The 21,374-nt window shown below is 37.5% G+C and overlaps 1 protein-coding gene across 1 annotated transcript in view; it reads left to right on the plus strand.

Annotated features, from left to right (window-relative positions):
• LOC118022452 (glycophorin-A-like) overlaps nucleotides 1–19,391 on the plus strand; it is a 34,584-nt gene extending 15,193 nt beyond the window's left edge. Inside the window, exons 3-7 of the mRNA XM_035023215.1 lie at nucleotides 10,186–10,281; nucleotides 12,770–12,808; nucleotides 14,469–14,554; nucleotides 16,015–16,089; nucleotides 19,345–19,391. Coding sequence (XP_034879106.1) covers nucleotides 10,186–10,281; nucleotides 12,770–12,808; nucleotides 14,469–14,554; nucleotides 16,015–16,074 — 281 coding nt within the window. The 3' untranslated portion in view covers nucleotides 16,075–16,089; nucleotides 19,345–19,391. The remainder of the gene's footprint in view (nucleotides 1–10,185; nucleotides 10,282–12,769; nucleotides 12,809–14,468; nucleotides 14,555–16,014; nucleotides 16,090–19,344) is intronic.
• The last annotated feature ends 1,983 nt before the right edge of the window (nucleotides 19,392–21,374 follow it).

The following is a 21,374-nucleotide window of genomic DNA, read 5'->3' on the forward strand; positions in this document are numbered from 1 at the left end:
TGTTCTAGGATGGAGCCAACTAGCCAACAGCTCATAGGTGCCTTGAATGGATCTCACTTGTGTCATGGGCTCTTGATTCCCTCAGCCCCTCTGGAGGCCAGGTATTCACATAGGGATAGCAAGGTATCTCAACCTCAAGACGCATTCAAATGTGATTAAGACGTAGTGAGTGTACGCTGCAACTCACTCTACACAAATACATAAACCTATATGAAACAAAATTCCACAAAATAATAACTGTCCTTATTATGTGATGCACTCTCTTCTATTTTATACAATTTAATATTTTAATGCAGTAGTAACGACGCAGTGAATTGATTTCAAGGCCAATTACTATAGGAATTCACTATCCTGACTACATGTTGGAGGAGCTCTCCCTAAAAAATAGTGATGATTGACTTCCATAGCCAGAGATTCTACATACCTTAACAGAAGCACCAGCATACTACAGCCCGGGAGCCAAATCCAGTCCACCACCTGGTTTCGTACAGCCTTCAAGTTAACAATGGTTTTTACCTTTTAAGTGTTTTAAAAAACCAGAAGAAGAATAATATTTGTGACATGTGAATATTACATAAAATTAAAATGTTAGTGTCCATAAACAATTAGTGGAACAAAGCCATACTTATTTACTTATGCTTTGGCTTACATACTGTCTATGGCTGGTCTTGCACTGTAACGACAAAGTTGTAACAGAAACCAACCATGTGACCCACAAAACCTAAAATATTTATTCTTTGTCCCTTTACAGAAAGTCTGCCAACTCCTCCACAAGGGATCTCATTTTGCAATTTGAAAACTCAGTTTTAGACTGAGGATTTCCCAACTAAGTTCTTGTGGAATTCCGTGGAGCTGCTCCCAGGGGCCACGGACACAGGGTGTGAGGCTCCTGGCCCACTACTCACGTTTCCATCTGAACCATTCCACTATGTTCATATTCCAGTATGTTCACACACTGAGGAACTTACCTTTGGAAAACGCATAAAGTTAAATCAGATGTGGGGGAGAGGGACTTTTCTAAGACAAAATCACAAGAAATGCCATCGTTTAATAGGACAAATGGTGAGTGTTATTATTTCTCAAGCAACTCAGGCTAATATCCAATTGTTTTCTGAATTTGCTCAAGCTCTAGATAAGGGTGATGTAAGAACCTTAGGAAATACAAGAATAGATCTCAAAACCCGGGAAAATGAAGTTTCTACGTGTGAATTTAGTCTGGAGCAATGGCTCTCACTGCTGGCAACACACTAGAATCTCAGGCCTGCGTACCCCAGATGATTCCAATATGCAGTCAGGATTGAGAATTCTATTATTGCTGTTTGTCGTTGTTCAACCGGTGGCAGAAAGTATCGGTGGTGTGAGAACTTTGGGATAAAATTTTCACTTTTAGAATTTTTCACATCCTGCCTAACTTCTTTAAGCTCAAAACTAATGTGTGCAGGGAGTTCAACTACCAAAATGCCAATGTCTTAAATAAAGCTGGCACACCTAAAGTATGTGAAATCCTCTCTGGTTCTGAGGATTTGGAGTAGGCAGTAGTAACTGGATTGGAAGAAGCTTGGCTCAAAAAAGTGAAATTTCAGCTAACAAGTTGTTACTAACCAGTAACATCTGTCTTTCCATAATGTGGCTACTTCCATTCTATGCACCCTACACTTCCATGGTAGAGGTACACCCCTGCCATCTCAGGTTATGCACAAGGTGAATTATTATTTTTGTATCTTTTCAGTTAGCCCTGATTTGCCATAAGTGAAGGCTTGCTTGAGAGTTGTTGCATAAATTTGTTGAGAATTTAATGTCTGGAAGCAACTTATTTGCTGCTCTCATTCTTTTTATTCTGCATAGATCATGGTAGACCTTCAGAGACAATTCTGCAGTCAACTAGATCTGAATTCAAAACCCAGCTCTGCCATTTATCAACTGAATATCTTAGGCAAGTTAGGCAATGTTTCTGATCTTTATTTTTCTCTACAAATAATGATTAATATATAATATTATGCACTCAGGTAATTGTCTTGAAGATGGCAGGAGAGGATACCCAGAGTGTAGTGAATAGGCAATGTGTTAAATACGAATATTATTATCTCAGCCATATAAATGTCCATGATTTTGGACTAGTGAAGTTCCTCAGGCAATATCTGTTCATTACTCTCATATTAGAAGCAAGAAACTTTCACCCAGATAAATTCAGTGACCTATTCAGATCCTCAACCAGTTAGTGGCAAAGCCAGGACTAGAACTCTGACCTCCTTTCTCACTGGGAAGGTGGAGATAAATATCCCTTGCTTTCTTTCTGTCTGGGCTGAAGAAAGTGCAGTGGCTGAGATAAGAGGCTGATTTTTCTCTCTATCCCTGCTGCCTCAACAATGATTTGGGACGATGAAGATGGCCAGCAGCTGGGCAGTCCAGAATCAAGCTATCACATTCAAGGTTCCTCGAGGGAAGCTGTTGTCATCCTAGTCCACAATGAGGACTCAGTGAGGAGCTGTTATTCCATCAAGTTAAGGAAGGCAGAAGTCTGACCACTTGGCTGCATGGGAGCTGCCAGAGCATGCCATTCTGTAGATAGGCAGAAACTGGGCCATTGCATTGGACACCTCGCTCGCGAAATTCACCAGTTAACAGGCTGCTCCTTTCTTTAAGAGCTCTTGACCAGACAGTTCAAACAAAATATTGAGGGCTATTCAAAACACTAGGCTCAAATGTCATCACATTCTTTAGGAAGCTCAATTTTTCTAAATTGTAATTGGCTATTTTAGCTTCCTAAAATCCTTCCAGAAAAGAAAAATCAATGACAACAGATAGGATGGACATCTGACTATATTATTACAAACTCGACCCGGATTGAGTTTGTCAATCCTGTGGTTCAAGAGCAAAACTGAATATTTCCTTTAAAATACTGCTTCACAGTAATGGTGTCCTCCAAACATTTTTTTGGAATGGGCAAGATCCCCATTTGTATATTCATTCTGTATAAAACAAGAGGGTATGGCCAAAGAGACACTGAGTTGGAAGTGAGGACATGTGAGTTTTTTTCTCTGTCTGATCACAAATTAGCTGTGTAAAACTTCCACAGATAAATTTATCAATCAATCTTCATGGTCATCACAATGCAAAAAAAACCCAAAAAAACAAAAAAACAAAAAAACCCCCAAAAAACTATAGCACTTAGAAAAGTTAGTTTTCTGACTTGGAAACTACTTAAGGCATTTCATATGTAGGGTGTGTTCTTCTAAGAGTTTGCTTTTGCGAGATAAGACTTCTATCAACTGCAAGTCAGGAGGGAACCAAACCCAAACCAGCAGCTGCAAGAGCTGGCCTTATCACATCGAGACAGGAGCTCACTATTGGAAGTTTGCGCATTAAGCAAGACTATAGATGGGGTATTTGTCCAACACTGCACTTTATTGTTATTCTTTCTTATAACATTTCATGTTAGAAATGTCAACTGTTTGGGAAGGCCATGTGATTTGGTGGGTAGAGCATAGAAGAGAGTGTCAGGAGACTGGACCTCTTTTCCCCATTGCATCCCTAACATGTCGTGGGCCCACAAGTCGCCCCACCTTTTGGTGCACTGGGAACAGTGACAGGGGCCTTCTCATGTTCCCTGCCTCAACACATGGATGTCTCAGGCTGGTAGAGTTTTAGTGAGCAACTGTGAGGTCAGAGCACTGAGGATAAGAGACAAAAGAGGTTAATGTTCGGGAAAAATTCAGATACTATGTAAGTGTGAGATGGCTACCCTGTTCCAAAAAAATGTTTGGAGGACACTATTGCTGTGAAGCAGTATTTTAAAGGAAATATTCAGTTTTGCTCTTGAACCACAGGATTATTTCTTGACCTTAATTCCCCTCTTCCACATTTCTACCTAAAATTCTTCCCATCCTTCAAGGTTCAGACGGTGAGTCATTGTAAGTAGACATGGGGTAAGAACTTCAGAGTACACATTTCAGAGCAACTAAGGAAATGTGCAGTGTTGGGTAGCCAGATGCTGACACATCTTCTGTAATACCTCAAGCTATATATGTTTCTCCTAGAGAACTGGAATTTTTTGGGTATAGTCTGGATGTGTTCTTCCTAGAAGAAGTGAACAGATTTAAAAAAAATGACCCTCATGTCAATATTACTAGAACAGAAAACGGTTTCTCTTCGTAGCTATAGCAAGAAGATACTGAGGGCTAAGAGATATAATGTAATTAGTACAAGAAATTGGTGTGAAAAAATCAAAATGAAGAATATATGACTATTTTAAAACTCCTAGCCCTTAGGACCCCAGAATCACAAGGAATTTATCTTTTTGTGTGTGTTCAATGCACCCTGATGTTCACCAACTAATATGCTAAATATCTAAGAAATCTTGCTGGCAAGATTTCAACCAGGCACAGACCTAGAAATGGAAATATTATTGGAAATCAGCAGAATTAGGTCTTGGTTCTGTTCTTACCAGTTGTGTTAAACTGAGCTTATCAGTTAATTTTTATGATATCAAATTTCTTATCTGTAAAGTAAGGAAGTTGGATTAGATGTTCCAAGAGACTTTGTAATATAAAGTATAAAAGTACATTCTGAATTAAAGAGGACAATATTTAAATTGACCTTTAATTTGCGAACGATGCAATTGGATTTGTTGAAAGCTCATTTAGCTACAGAAATCTGGGGGGGGGGGGGAGAGATGTTTCTCATAACCCTGTCCCTAAGAGGTGTAGGCAAACCATGTATGCTGTTTAATGGTTACAAATTTGCTTGGATGCTTTTGACCTAGTCAACCCAACTGAAGATTCTATTGTAAAAAGCCCTGCCTAAAATCCCCTTATTCAAAGAAATTTTGCACCTTTGTGTAACTGCATATGTCTACAGATGTCCGTTAGCTGATTAGGGCCCAAGGAATGTGGGAGAACCACACACTTGAGGGCTATTGCTGCCAAATGTAAGCATCAAAACATTCCTGGTGGTTGTTAGGAGTACATGTTGTGGGATTTTAGTTTCCTTACCTTGAATTTTGAAAGTAGCTTAAGCACGTGAGAATGTACAAAGAGATACTTCTTTCGTTTCTCCTAGATGACATTTTTCAACCAGAGGCTAGTATATTTAATTTGAAGTGATTGATAAAATTCTTCAAATTGTCTCATGTGAATCTATCTTAGAATAACCAGGAAGTTCTTTAAAATTTAACTAAGTGCTAGAAAATAGAAAAGCTTATGTGAGTGAGCAAAATTATTGATCCTTCAAGCTGACATTTTTTTGTAAACTGTGTATTTCAGTAAGAAATACTGCTGAGCAAGCATGGGTATTAACTACTACTGAAATACAAGATTTTTTTTTTTTCTGAAAATGGAAGGAAGACTATGACAAAGATCCTTTTATAGATCAGTTCCAGATATTTGATTGTTGAGGAAATGATGTTTAAAAACATTTTTTATCAAGTTGCTCTTAGGGCATTTATTTACTGTATTTATTTACTTACTGTGTTGGTGACCTTAGGTGACTATAATAAGAAATTACATCAAAGCAACTAAATCTGGAGAACTAAAGCAGGCATTTCTAAGAACATAAATGGAAAATTTCAACCTCAAATCAATTTGACCACCAATCAGTTTTTATGTAGTAGAATGCAACATTCTCAGTTGGGACTTGAATCGGGTATATGTAATTTTTGGAAATTACCTCAAGGACTTTTTTTCTCTAAACAATGTGTTGCCTTCAATGTTAGATATTCCTGAGTTCTGACTACAGTTTAGAACCTTGGTCTTCAGCCTCTACTTCTTCCGAACAAAATTTCCACTAAATGCTCATTTCCTCTGAGAAATAGCTGTTGGAGAAGAAAGACATCTATTTGCTAGAGACTGAAAAAGGTTTTGATAAAGTTCAAAACTTACTTTAATGAGGTCTGTCTCCCTAAGCATCTTCTCATATCAATACAAAAAAAAAAAAAAAGAGTTAAATATACTTTGCTTATTCATGTGTTTAAAATTCAAAGCACTAAAGTATCTGTTTTAAGAGATGTTAGATCCTATTGTTGGGTCTTTGCCATATTTTTTTTTTTACAACATGCTGTCATTTTCTATGCCAGTAAGCCCTGAGACTATAGGTCTTCTCTGCCAAAGGCAAGGCCAAGTAGTGATAAGGACCCTCTGTGAGGAGGGATGGCTGGTTACAAAGGGCCTGCTTATCTTGGCCACTACTGAACACGAGGCAGAGTCCTCTTGGGATGAGTTCTGGGCAAGCTCTTTTCCCCCACATCCTCCAACCTACTATTCACAGTGATCTCCCCGAAATGAAAATTTGGCCTCAAGCCCTTTATTGTCTCTCCACTCTTTTAAGGATACAGTCCGAATTCCCTACCAGGGCCGGCAACACGTGGTGCTCCTGCGCTCTGCTAACCTCTTCATCTGTTTCCCTTGTTTGCTCGCGGCGTTGTTCGGTTCACATGTTGCGCTGTAGCCCCGTAGATGCTTGCAGATCCCTCAGCGATGTGTCAAACTCCAGGGCATGGCTGGCACTGCTGACTCAGTACCTAAATATCCACACAGTCGAAATCCTAGAGTTCTTGCAAAATGAGTTCCAAAAACACCTCCCCGAGTTCTTTCCACCTCCTCCTCCTCCCCATAGAATTGACCACAGCCTCCTTCGTGCCGCACTTTACCACCACCTAAAACACATTATGAGACTTAGATCAAATCGTTGTGTCTCTTTCCTTGATGGGAAGACCATGAGTTAGTTAGTTAGTTATTGTATTCTTTGTACATAGCACAAAGTAGGCATGCTAAAACAATTTTGTGAACTAATGAATAAATGAATGAATACCCAAGGTTTCCAGGAACCACTGGGGCCCTTGGAAGACATATCTGGATTACAGTCAATCATAAGATTTCATTGAGCCTTTACCACACCATGCCAAGCCCTGGGTACTTGATGGAGTTTGTGGTCCAAGTAGGGGAGATAAGAAAGGATCTTCAAAAGGAAATGGTATTGAACTGAGACCTGAAAGGCAGACAGCTAGGCCAGATGGGGGTGGGAAGGAATACATCAGGCAGAGGGAAGAGGAGGCATGAAGGTATGGGCATGGTTAAGAGTATGGTGCATTTGAGGAATCAAAATGTGTCTGGCATGGCTGGAGCCTGGAGAGAGAAGGTTGAGGGGCAAGCAATGAGACAGGGAGACAGGTGGGGGGCTGGGTCATGCAGGGTCTTATAGGTGTTCACAAAGAGGAGAGGGTACCCACCCATAGACTGAGCACCTCCCTATCTGACCCCTGCAAATCCCCACTCAGGCAGTCCTTGATGTCCTGCGGAAGAGTTAGGAAGCCTGGAGTAGGGCATATTTGTGTTCACAGTCAAAACTCCTCAATGGCTTTGGTTAAATTTTTAACATTTTAACTCTTTTAACTCTTAAAAACTTTGGTGTGGATTGTTTTGTTTTTCAGTTTTAGATTTTTTTTGGTCTTAAAAGTATGTGCTTGTTATTGAAATGTTGAAAATATTTTGTTGGTCTTCTGTGAATGCATGTTTTTCAAATATGCTTGTCCTCATTCTGTGGATGCCACTTTGTCATATGGCTTGTTTAATTCACTGTTATGTTCATTTTAGATGCAATCTGCAAACTCACCTGGTTGTTTCTCTATAAGAAATTAGCTAAAAATTTATAACTATTAGTATTTCACTGAATACCTATTATGAGCAAAACACTGTTCTAATGCTGAGGGGATTCAAAATGAGCTAGCCCTGGGAACTAGCAGCCCTGGAAACAAGTTTTATGTCTCAAAAGAACCCATTTGGTGTCCTAAAGTGATTATAAATGTATGCCCTACCTGTAAATAATTATGCTGAACTGAAAGGTCTAAAGGAGATGTAACATTAACTAAGAGATATAGATAATTTTAGTTCATTAGTTATCCTTTTTTATATTTTTATGTAATTTCATTGATTCTTCATAAAAATATTCCTTTCCATAATTTTGATTTCAATGTATGTTGAAACTTAAAATTCCTATCATCAGGTATTGCTATCATCAGGTATTTCTTCTTACATTATCTTTTAAATCATCACACTTGAGTGTCGAAGATGAACTTAGAGGCGTGCCTGGGTGGCTCAGTTGTTAAGCCTCTGCTTTCGGCTCAGGTCATGATCCCAGGATCCTGGGATCAAGTCCCACATCGGGCTCCCTGCTCGGCGGGAAGCCTACTTCTCCCTCTCCCAGTCCTTCCTGCTTGTGTCCTCTCTCTCTTTCTGTCAAATAAATAAAATCTTAAAAAAAAAAGATTAACTTAGAGATATATGTTATTTACCATGCTATTTAGCTCATTTGTGTAGCAATTGTTTAAATACATGTGATGAATCAGGTGGTAGAACCAAGTCGAGGAACAAGATGAAAATTGAATTTATAAGAGAGGAGAAAACATTGCAGACAGTTAAGGGACGATGAACACTGCCTGCACAATTTGGGGGAAAGGATTCGTTGGCAGCTGGTAGAAAGAGGCAGGTCTTAGTACTTGGTCCTTGAGTAGACTGACCAGAAATGTCAAAGACGTTTTTCAATTCTGTGTGGATTCTCCAGGAAACCTTGAGCATTTAGTTGAGGAGCCAAGGTGACAGTCTCTCTGGGGAATGTCTGCAGGTGCCCTTCCACCCCATCTTCGTCATACCTGGGCACCATTTCCCTCACTAGAGTGTCTCAAAGCAATGAGCAGAGATAAATGCATGGAGTTTAGTATGCTGATGGTTATCTAAGAGTGTTTTATAACTCTCAGAAGCATAAAAATAACATAAAACCTCGAAGTCAGAGATTGATAATTAACCTATGATACATTCATACAATGGAATACTATATAGCCATTAAACATCTTGTCATGAAGATTATTCAACAACATAGGGTACATGTCTGTAGTATATATATTTTAAACACTATTTACATATTTATACATACTTAAACACAATGATCCTATATTTAGATGCAATAGCTAAATTTCAGATGGCTATACACCAAAATCTTTAAAGTGTCCATCTCTGGGTGGTTTGATAATAGATGACTTTTATATTGTTGTTGGTGCTTTCTTGTATTTCCCAACTTTTCTTCATTGAATCTAGATTACTTTTTAAAAAAAAGATCTTATTTATTTGAGAGAGAAAGAGAGATCAAGAGACCATGAGCAAGGGGAGGGGGGAGGGGGAAAGAGGGAGAAACAGACTCCCTGCTGAGCAGGGAGCCCAACACAGGCTTGATTCCAGGACCCTGGGATCATGACCTGAGCCAAAGGCAGATACTTAACCGATTGAGCCGCCCAGACGACCCTAGATTACTTTTGTAAAACAAAAAATCCAATTTATAAAAACCTTATATAATAATTTATAAATTTTATATTTATAAAATTTTAAAATATAAGTATAATTATTTAATTATAAAAATCAATTTATAATATATTTAATGAGATTTTAAAAGGATATGTGAGAATACATACCTTGTACTCATGTTTGTGTGCTTATATGTTTTTATTCTAAAGAATAACCTAGAATTCATTGCATCACTTGGTTATCTGGGTCCTCAGCCAGTAATCTTAGACTGGAGCCAGCATTTCCTACAATTCTATTAAAATTCTGAAATGCTACTTTAGAAAGAGACAAAAGAAGTATGGGTGGGGAACCTTAGAATTGACTCGCCCTCTATCAAGCCAGAAGAAAATTGAATTTAGTCATGTCTTGGTTTTAATTTTTACCAGCGAAGTAGAATTGTACCAAGGAGGTAGAGACGGGAAGGCACGGGGCAGAACTTTCATCCTATGTCATCATCATGAGCCTCTCCCTTTCTTTAACATCGACAATTTCCCAAAGTTATGGAAAATGCCATGCAAAAGCAGCTTCCAGTCTCTCTTCCCTTTATAAGAATGTTAAAAATTATAACCAACGTCTGTCATGCTCATTATGTGCCAAGTACTCCACTAATGTGGGTGTGTACACGTACCCACATGCACAAAACTACTTTAGTCCTTACAATGACATTTTGAGGCAGATTTTATCATTTTACACATGAGGAAATGAAGATATAGTTTCCTCATCTGTAAGCCCCTGCTATGTAGAAATTCTGGAGCTGCCACAGGGAGGGACGTGGGATAAATTTGCATTTTATGATATGCGCTGGAGTCCACTCAGTGACCTCATTGCTGATCTTTTTCTCAATTTCTGTTTTCTACAGGTTTAGTTTCCTCAGAGAAACCATCACTCACCACTCCTGGTGCAGGACAAGACACTTTGGTTACTAGACACCAACAACTCCCAGACAGGGGACAAAGTTTGTTCATTTTTTAAATTTTTTGTAATTCAAGTATAATTAATATACAGTATGGTATTAGTTTCAGGTGTACAATAATATGATCACAGGAGATGTACTCTTAATGGCCTTCAACTATTTCACTATTGGTAGAAATGCAAGCTGGTGCAACCACTGTGAAAAACAGTATGGCGTTTCCTACAAAAACTAAAAATAGAAATACCATATGACCCAATAATTCCACTACTGAATATTTACCAGGAGAAAATGAAAACACTAATTGGAAAATATATATGCATCCCTACGTTTACTGCAGCATTATTTACAGTAGCCAAGATATGGAAGCTGCCCAAGTGTCCATCCATAGATGCATGGATTAGGAAGATGTGGTACATATACACAATGGAATGTTACTCAGCTATAAAAAGGAATGAAATCTTGTCATTTGCAACAACATGGATGGATCTACAGGGCATAATGCTAAGTGAAATAAGTCAGAGAAAAACAAATACCGTATGATTTCGCTCATACGTGGAATTTAAGAAACAAACAGAAAAAAGAGAGAAACAAAAAAAAAACAGGGTTTGTTCATGTTTTAAAATAGTTGCTTTGGACTTCATTGTTATGATGCAATTCTATTCAACTGGACCCATCACTGTGGCAAAACTGTGACCAACACTGAGAAACAGTGCCAAATAGATGCAATCCCTACTCCAGAGGAATTCTCACTTCTGGAATATCACGCAGAAATAATACTGTGGGCTAAAGAAATTAAAACAATCTAGCAGAGCACATAAGTGCTGACTGTGACCATGAAATGGTGGGCCAGATGGAAGGGACCCATCGTGCAGTGGTGAGGAGGGCTGGGGTCAAACCATGCAGGGTCAGCTGTCCCACCTGCTAACCCTGAGTGAGGTCCCCAGGGGGTTTTCTGTCCCCTTCATTTTCAAATGGGCCCATAGTTCTCATCTTACAATATTTCTCTAGAGATCAAATAAGAAAATGCTTCACCCTGAGCCTGACATATCGTAACTGCCTAGTAAATGAGAACTCTTAAGCCACACTGGGCATGAGAGAAGGGCGGTCAGGTCTCATTCGCTGTCCCTGGCTATTTTTCTCAGAAAAAGATGACTTCACAAGAGCTGGCTGAAAGTAGAAAGGGAAATTATCTCTTGTAGGTGGGGTTTAGGCAGGATACTCCAGATTTTTTTAAAAAAGGCTCAGCAAATACTTAGAGTAGCTGCAGGATCATTACCTAATAGAAACATGGAGAAAATGCACTGGGATAAATGGAAGCAGCAGATTTTAAGAACAGAGACCAGGGGAAGAAAATTAGGCTAAGGCTGGGAACTAATTATTAGGCTCTAGGTTCCATGAAACAATCTAATTTTCAAAGTGACTTCAATGTGAAGCCAACAGGATGGTGTCCAACCGGAAAGCATTTAAAGGTCAAATATAGACACGCAGTGCTACATGCCCTGAATCCTAGAAATAATGGCTAGCATGGTGGGGCATTGTAAGTGTTTTCATGCATTACCTAATTTCATCCTCACAGGAAGCCAAAGAGATAGGTATTACAATCTTCCTTTGCCTAAGAAATTACTAAAGCACAGAGCAATTAAAGAACTTGTCCAAGGCCGCATAACTAGTAAGAGAGATTCTGTGACTGAAACCCCACCTGTTTTGTTCCAGAGCACATACACCAACCACAACTATCAACTGCCATGAAGAAAGAGAAGACAAGCCCCCATTAACCTTTAAACATAACCTCTAAAGAATGACCCAATATAGCCAAGTCCCTGACTACATGATACCATACCATGTTACCGTGCGGTAACATATGTTATTTGTAATAACTAAATTCAAGAAAACTGTAAGGCTGTAGTAGTCTTACTACTTCATGACATAAAATAGCACTGGTGACTGCAGAGAAAGAAACATAATCAGGTGAACGCTAATGGTGCTTTCAGGTGCATTGAGGCAACAAACCAGAAACTTCTGCAGATGGGAAATCCAGTGCAACAGTGGTCAAAAGCTCAGATGAGACACAATAAGGATTTGGATTCAGATGGCGGCTGTGGTGTAAAGCTAGAAAGTTGGTACCAACATGACCTCTCTTGGGTTTGGACTGAAGTTTACGTGGGGTGATGGCTCATTGGGTCGCCCTTCTTCTCCGCAATTTTACATATATTTTTAAATGCACTGCTTCTTGTACAAGTCAATAAGTGGTTCTTCCAGTACTTTCTCATACCCTTTCCTTCATTTAAGGAGATGGTTTGCAAATGTCTGACCCATGAATACCTGTTGGGTAGTTGAAAGTAGATAGTGGAATTACTAATGTTAAAATTGACACATTGCCTCAGAAGTTTTACTAGCTATTTAAAATTGAACAATAGCTTCCCAAACACAGTTAATAAAAAGAAACTCACTAAATAATGTAATTCTAAAATGGAACTTTAAAGATACACCCTATATATTCTGACTTTATTTTGAAATTTTGTGTTTTTAGGAGCAAGGCAACAAATTGACCACACTTTATCTGAACCAGGTATGTTAATACTTGACATAGAATCACAATAATTTCATCTTAAATGACACATTGCTAGTTCCAAATGCCTAAGAAAATAAGAAGCATCAATTCTTATCTTTTTAATTTCTTTAAGGATTTTATTTATTTGTTTGAGAAAGAGAGAGAGTGGGGAGGAGCAGATGGGGAGGGAGAGGAAGAACAAAAGAATCTCAAGCAGACTCCATGTTAACCACAGAGCCCAATGTGGGGCTCCATCTGATGACCCCAAGATCATGACCTGAACCAGAACCAAGAGTCAGAGACCTAACTGACTTAGCCACCGAGGCACCCCAAGAAGTATCAGGTTTTAAAACAGAAGAGGGTATATTATTAACTTTCATGATACGAAATTGTAAAGGCAAGGAAAATATGTTCTTTTTAAAATTAAAATATGCATTTCTTATTTTCCTAAATATTTTGGAACTAGCAGTACATAATTTGATAATTATTCTTTTAATTTAGATTTTTTAACTTTCTAACCAGCCATGGGTACTTGAGAGAAGTCTCGTAGAAGCTTATAAAACAATTGAACTTCCTTGTTTCCTACTTGTAAAGAAAGCAAGGAGCTTAAAATCATCTGATTACTTGGCACATATCAGGAATAAATATAGACCATTTATATCTCAATTCTGATTTGTTTGGGGCCCTATGCTACCACTTTAGGATTATCCTCACAACCCTCTCTGACTGGAGGACTGCCATCCCCACTTCTTAGGTGCTGCTGTGGATCTGGCTTTGGTTGATTTATGTGCTCATTTACTATTCCGCCTTTCTAAGCCTCCCTTCACACTTGGCCTACATCCATTCTTCACACAAGAAAAATGGATTGTCGAGTCACTAGCTCATGAGTTAAAGCTACATGGACAGGAAGGCTGGGCAATACCAGTGGCAGGAAAAACTACTTTTACTTTTTAAAAAATCAGTAATAAGTCTTTTAAATATAAATTAACCAAATAAACATGCCATTTTACTTGTATGTCTTGCCTTCAGTTCTATTTACTTCATTTGAAAGCACAACAAATATGCATGAATAGGCAAGACTACCTCTAACTTAAATTTTGTTTCATTCTCAACATGTAAAAGATTTGAGAAGTATTTTTAGTATATTTCCAGTGTAGTGTATTTTGTATATTACATTAGAATTATACTAATGGGTGTACACATTTTATATCATATTAGTGTATATTATATTGAGTTTATTTCCTCCAAAACTGCTGATTCAATGATCTGCCCAATACCCTTTTGTATATCAAGACATTATTTTCTCTCATAACTTTGAAACTATGAGTTTGTGGTTTTTTCCATATCAAGGTAGAATGTCCACATGGCTCTTCTCCATAATTATGCTTGTGGGGTCCTGTAAAGAACAATGGGAGTGAGTTGGAACTCTGAAACCTTGGTTGTCATTAGATGTGTGACCTTGCACAAAGATGTTAGTGCTCAAAGTTCCAGTCTCCCACATGGTTACTGTGAAAAACCTAATTTTTAAAAATATATAATATACATAAAAGCATATTAATGGATTTTCTATAGAAAGGCAAAGTGATATTACTCTGATTTTATCTGTTTTATTTTTTAGTTGATATGAGGTAGCTTATCTCATACTTTTGTAATTTTCTGTTCTCTTTTTCTCCCATAGTGATAATAGGGATTATTTATGCAGTAATGCTTGGTATCATTATAACTATCCTCTCATTTGCCTTCTGTATTGGCCAACTGACAAAGGTGAGAATTCAGTTTATAATTTTGCTGTAAGTGCTTGTGTGAACAACTCTATTCCTCTGAGTTCAGTTAAACTCAAAGAGAAACAAAACTGCATAAAACTCCCATCTTTTTCAACTGGACACATAAAAGTCACTGGGTTATTCTAGTGGAATGTTTTTTGTTTTTTGTGTTTTTTTTTGCATTTGCCCTATAAAGGAACCCGAAATATAAAACTCTCCCCCATTTTCCAATGAAAAATTTTCCAAAGTTTTTGTCTCACTTAATTTAATATAGTTTGATGGATATAGATGAAACAATCAAATTTCTAAATATAGTATGTACTTTAACTTGTGTGCAAAATATTTAAAATAACATGATATATTTACATATGTTTAAAATTTTTGCTGTTTTTTAGTCTCATATTTCCTGATACAAATTTTTCAAACCCCACCCATGTGTTTTCCATGTGTTTAGTGATTTTCTTCATCACTAAAGCTAACTTTAAATCCGTATGACACAGCATTCCAAAGCACATAACCTTTACTATAACTTTATATCTAAGATGTTTAAGATACAACATTTGTGTGTGTGTTCTGATGCCATAATTAGAATGTAATCCTAGATTATTAAGTATCTGGTCACCAAAGAATGGTACAGTTGAGTTCTCGTTCATCCTCTGTTCTTGATCTCTCTTTGTGATCTCCACACTATAACCACTATATATATTCTTTTAAAAAGGCTTATTTAGAGGGGTAACAACTTTGCAATGACAGGGGTATAACAACAACTTCTAGTAGGTGACTTCTATAATGGTCTAAACCCATGATTGATTATCATCACTCCATGTAAATGTATCTTCTCTAAAGAATACTTCTTAATAAAAGTCATTGAGAGTGCTTGTTGTGATGGAAGAAGAGAGGGATGTTGTAAAGACTTGAATGTAAGGTGATGAGTTCTCTGGTCCACTGTATAAACACTGGGGGAAAATCATCTCCTTGTGATCGAGTGGATATGTCAGAATGAGTTGTCGTCTCTCTTGGCTGATGATCTAAAATCTAGAAAAGTCAATAAGATACTTAGTTGGCAAAATTCAGAGAAAATCTTCTATTTGTATATAGAAAAACCGGATCATGATCAATAGGCTAAGAGATCTTACCTCTTTTTTTTTTTTTTTTAACCCTTTCCATTTTAGCTTTTCATTATAGCAGGGAAATATGAAAGTCAATGTCTGGGGTTAATTCACCTATGGAAATATCAAATACTATTTCAAAAGATAAATACAAGTTGAAATCAAAGTTTGTAAATATCTATGAAATTGTGAATTTTTCTGAAAGTAACCTCTACAAAGCACATCTTAATCAAAAGAAAACAAACGTTAGCCAAAACACACAAAAAAAGTTTTGAACTTGAGGCATTTTTCTTTATAAGGTCTTAAGTTTCTAAAATTGTGGCATTAATATTTGTCTGGTTTTTATCCATAGAAAAGTTCACTTCCTGTCCAATCTTCATCCCCAGAAGACGCAGACTCTGAAGTTTTGTAGAAACAAGGAATCCAGGTTGGTGCTAATATTCTTAATGCCTTTTGCCTTTTTTGGAGGGAAATAAATTAGTTACTTCTTTCTGAGTTGGGAGGGGTATGCCCAATTAGGATTCATTTATATTCTATTTCATCAATGCTACCTCTGTAAGATTTTTTTTTATTTGAACATTTGTCTTCAGCATAGTGAAATTATTCCTTAGGCAGAAAGTGTCTTTTAAAAAAAAAGGTAAAACAAATACTATAAGTAAAAGCAAAAGTTAAGTTCTTTTGTATACTTCATATTTTCCAAACTGCAAAGTTGTGTATAGGAGACCCTACAGTGGATATAGTTTAATAACCCCTGATCTACAGCCAGACCTGGATTTGAATCTATACTCCAACACTTACTAGCTGTGTAACTGTGAGCAAGCTCCAACTATGGAGATAATGATAGTTAATGTGGAGATAATTTAATATGGACGTAATGAAAATGTTGACCTCATGGAGTTTCATTAAATGAGCTACAACAAGTAAAGCATTTAGAACAGTTCTTGGCCATAGGAAGTGCTAATGCCTGTTAGCTCTAATAAGTAATGAAGGTTCCACACCCAGATGACCTCCTCTGCACAGCTGGCCGGTCATTTGGTCCCCTGTTTTCATTTCCACCTGCATGTGTTAAGTAGATATACAACACATGGAAAACTGCAGGTGAATTTTGTTCACACAGAACAGTATTAGCCTACAGAGTGGTTTTTAAAAAGAGCATTCGTTGCCAACTTAAAAAAATAGGAGATTTTTACGTTAAAAAACACCCAAATATTAGTACTCCCTTAGAGAAAGAAATGTAAACTCTAATAAGTCTGGAGCCTCTGTACCAGCTTGATAGGAATTCCTAAGAGCTGAGTAGTGGTTGCTGCCTCAGCTATTGGCTTAAATACCAAGCCAATTTCATTTATTTCATTCATTATGGCCCCTTGTATAACTTCGATAATTGAGCATATAGTTCCTATTAGATGTCACCTGAAGCATAAGCCCAAGTGATATCTATCTTGGGAGATGTCCACCAAGAACGAATCTCTAGGATGGGCTCTAAGGCTCAAGTAAAAAGGACCTAACTCCGCCTACAAAATTGACTAAGGTTTTTCCATAATTACAAAAAAAAATCATGACAGGGGCGCCTGGGTGGCTCAATCAGTTGAGCATCTGACTCTTGGTTTCGGCTCAGGTCATGATCAGGGTCTTGGGATCCAACCCTGCCTGTGCTCTGCACTCAGTGGGAAGCCTGCTGGAGATCCTCTCTCTCCCTCTTCCTCTGCCTTCCCCCAGCTCTCTTTCTCTCTCTCTCAAATAAATAAATAAAATCTTTTTAAAAAATCATGATAGAGGGGCGCCTGGGTGGCTCAGTCGTTAAGCGTCTGCCTTTGGCTCAGGTCATGATCCCGGGGTCCTGGGATCGAGCCCCGCGTCGGGCTCCCTGCTCAGCGGGAAGCCTGCTTCTCCCTCTCCCACTCCCCCTGCTTGTGTTTCTTCTCTCGCTGTGTCTCTCTCTGTCAAATAAATAAAATCTTTAAAAAAAAAAAATCATGATAGAACTGAAGACCTGTACATTTTTGGATTCTAGTTTTAACCTGGGACTAAGCACTTATCTTCAAAGGACTTGCTGGGTTTCCTAGACTTTGCAGTGAGGAAAGAAAGTTTTAAAGATTCACTCCAGCTACATAACCTATAGGCAGGACTTGCCTCATCAAGTTATCTTGTGGATTGTTCTTGAAGCTTAACCATGATTGTTACATAATTACTTAGTCCCAGGAAGGTCATGCTCTATAGAGTAAATGGCATATACAAAGTTCTCAGGGAAAAAGGTTAGTAAAACCCAATCTGCTGATACTTAACAAAGTTTGGAGTCATGTGCCAGATTCACTTCATTTACTAAAGGCTACCTTGTTATAGGACTTGCAGGTGGAACTAATACGTGTTTTTTAATCTACATTATGCATTATTTCAAAAAAATATGTTTTCATGCTATTTCTAAAATGGAGCACTTACCACCCAAAGCCATGAACATTACCCAGGGCAAGACAAGGCAGTTACGGGCAGAAGGACATGACAAAAGGCATGGGAGAAGACAGATTATGCTGTCCCCAGGGAATTATGTCCATTTCTATATTGGCAAGATGAATGCTTTTGTTCCCAGTTCATGCCTCAAATATGTGGAAAGACAGGGGAAAGTCAGATGAACCAAATTTCAGGCTTCTTTTCATTTCCCCATATTTGTGCACATGAAGTTATTAAATGTGTCTTAGGAAGTTAGTGAAATGGTTTATAAAATCTGATCCCACCTCACAGGAAATATTGGGAAATATATAAAGTATTTAAAAATGCTCTAGTCCTATTTTTGTAGCATACTGCTGAAAAGAAATGTGCAAGTCAAAGACAATAAGAGACAGAGGGACCGTGTCATCTCAACGAGAACTGGAAATGTTAGGGTATGAATTACTTTAATGCCCTTGAACTTGCGCATAGTTTATACCTGATAGGAAGTGAGAATAGGTGGATCTGAGTTAGCTATCCATCGTGATGGCCGTGGGTGATTCCAATAACTCATTTCTCACAGGAAAATGTTTGGGATACACAGTTCCTGTGATACCCAAATGGAAGAAAACTGTGGAAAACACTCCACTTTCACAAGAGCAAAAGCTCTTCTCATCCCTTTAGTGTACTCTCCAGGAGTAACATAAATCCAACTTTCTAGCTAAGAAACGTTGAGGGTCAGATTTGATGAAAGAGACAAACCCAGCGCCCTTTCCCCACGTGCTAGTATCAGAGAGGAATTTAGCAGTGAGGTGCTGTACAGACTGCTCCTTGCTAATGTCCAAGGAACAAAATTATTCCCAAGAAAGATTATAGATGAGGGAGTTTGCCTGAGGTTCAGAAACATATATGTAATTCAACTCACTTATCAGTTGCTGCCTTCTCACTATATTCAGCCCCCATACAATTTCTGTGTTAGCTTCTCATCTCTGTAGAACTTAGGAGCAGAGTAATTATGTTTGTGCCTTCTCTAAGGCTTTTAGAATAGATTTTCTAAGAAATTCTTTCTTTACATATTATTCTCTAATAATGCTCATCTGAAAGAAAATTCCTTTCATTTCCTAATAATTATATTCAAGGACAACTCTGTGAGAATGTAGAATTCTGAAGTGTATTCTATGTATTAATTTCCTATTGTGCTTAAATAGAACTATGTCTCATACTATTGCTTTTTTTCCCCCCCTCTATAATCCTTCCACAGAAAAGTAATTCATGAGAATCTGCTCCTCAAGCCAAATTTTGGAAGAAGTCAAAGACACAAGACTTCAGTCAAAAGAAAAATGAATGTGTGAATTATATACTCCAATATATTGTACACCTTCCTAAGCAGTACAACTTCAGGATGAAAATTTCATCATGATGAGTCCAGTGACTCAATGATGGAAAACGTCTCTACTCATTAACATTTCAAAATGAAGAACAATTATTTCCTTTCATGCTTGCTTTGGTGTGTTAGCATTATTTTTATAATTAATTGATTTAGAATTCTGATCCCCAAACTCCAGTTGGCTTCACCTGCAGTTCTTTATGACTTATTCGATTTTATTGTAGTTCAATGATTGTGCTGTCAAATGAAAGGCTTGTAACGTCTGGATGGTATCTAAGTTCTCATTCCAAACTTCTGAGACTTGTCACTGTTTTAAATATATTAAGGGGACCTGAGATCCTAACATTTCCTTCCACTGCAAGATAGGGTATGACACTGATGATGATGATCGTTCAGTCACACTCATAAAGCTTGTGCTTGGAGATGCCTTACGTATATGCATGTGTAAACACATACGTTATAGATAACATAGATATAGATGTATAAAATGACATATTCATCCTCTAATGCATAAATCAACACAAAAGGGTTTTCCCACTTTAAGAAGTGAGATGTTATACATGTATGAATGACCTATTTAAAAGAATTTTCTGACGGTCGAGTGTTAACTCTTCCAGGGCACTGACTGATGCATTGCGTTCCCCTGGCAGAGTTATTTATGTAAGAGGTCATGGTGTCCTGACAAAGAAAAGAATTAATGACTTTTCCTTGCAAACTGAATAACTCTCTAAATGCAGTATAATGAAACTTAGTAACTCTATAAATGCAATAAGACGTGCAAACTTGACAAGCAGGTGAATATTTTAATAGGTTGTTCTATATTCTCAATTGAATTCTTTAATCCATCCAGCCCTACTTTGTCCTTAATAAAGCTTTGAAAATTAGCCTAAATAATCCAAAAGAAATTTCTAGATATGAGACGAAGGCTTTGTAACCATACAGCTATCACTCATTTATAGTAAAACTTAAAAGGCAATATAAAAACAGAGAAGTACCCTCCTGTAATAGTCTATTTCCAAATTACTAAAAATCCATGTGGCTTTTCATTGTGTGATAATTAAGTAAATAATATTGTGTACATATTTGGGCCCGGCAACTTAAATTTTTTAAAATAAATTACAAAATCTAAATCTTAACCTACTTGTTTGTTCTGAGAGTGTTCTTGTATTAAATTGACTATTTAACTGAAAATAAGAATAGCTGAATGGAGCACTGGGTGTTATACGCAAACAATGAATCATGGAGCACTACATCAAAAACTAATGATGTAATGTATGTATGTTTTATTATAATGTATGTTTTATTATAACATAATAAAAAAGAATAGCACATTTCTGTTATTACATATTTTTAAAGTAGTTTAGCAGTATTACTGGGTTAATTTAATCAAGTGAATTACTCAAGCACCAAGGCAATTTTAAATGTATTTTTTCAATAAAAATAAAATGTTGAGCCAAGAGAGAACAGGAGACTAAGCTTGTCTCTAAAGTAATTTACAAATCAAAGGCAATAGACTAGAGTGGCTGTCCCTTCTCAACAAGAGCAAGAGAATTCAGAGAATAATTAAAGTATGAATTACATTAACCTCCTGGAACTTTTCCAGTTAATTTCTCTGTACTTCTACCTATGGACTTTTCACATTTGAACTTAATGTTTGTAGGAAGAAATTACCCTATGGTCTTTATAGTTTTATAATTCGGTCAGCCTAAGACGATAGTAAAGAAATCTTACCTTGGAGGCCAACATGAATGGTTCATGTTGAATTTCTTAAAATTGAGACCAGAGTCAGGGGTGGGAGTGAAGCTGTTTAGAAAATTTGATCCTTCAGGCCTCGGTGTGTGTTTGTGTAAGTGTGAGCAGAGGATCTACATAAAGGGAAATGAATGGAGAAAGGTGAGGAACTT

Source organism: Mirounga leonina, unplaced genomic scaffold, assembly GCF_011800145.1.
Source record: "Mirounga leonina isolate KUSES-001 unplaced genomic scaffold, KU_Mleo_1.0 Mir_176, whole genome shotgun sequence".
Classification (NCBI taxonomy): Eukaryota; Metazoa; Chordata; class Mammalia; order Carnivora; family Phocidae; genus Mirounga; species Mirounga leonina.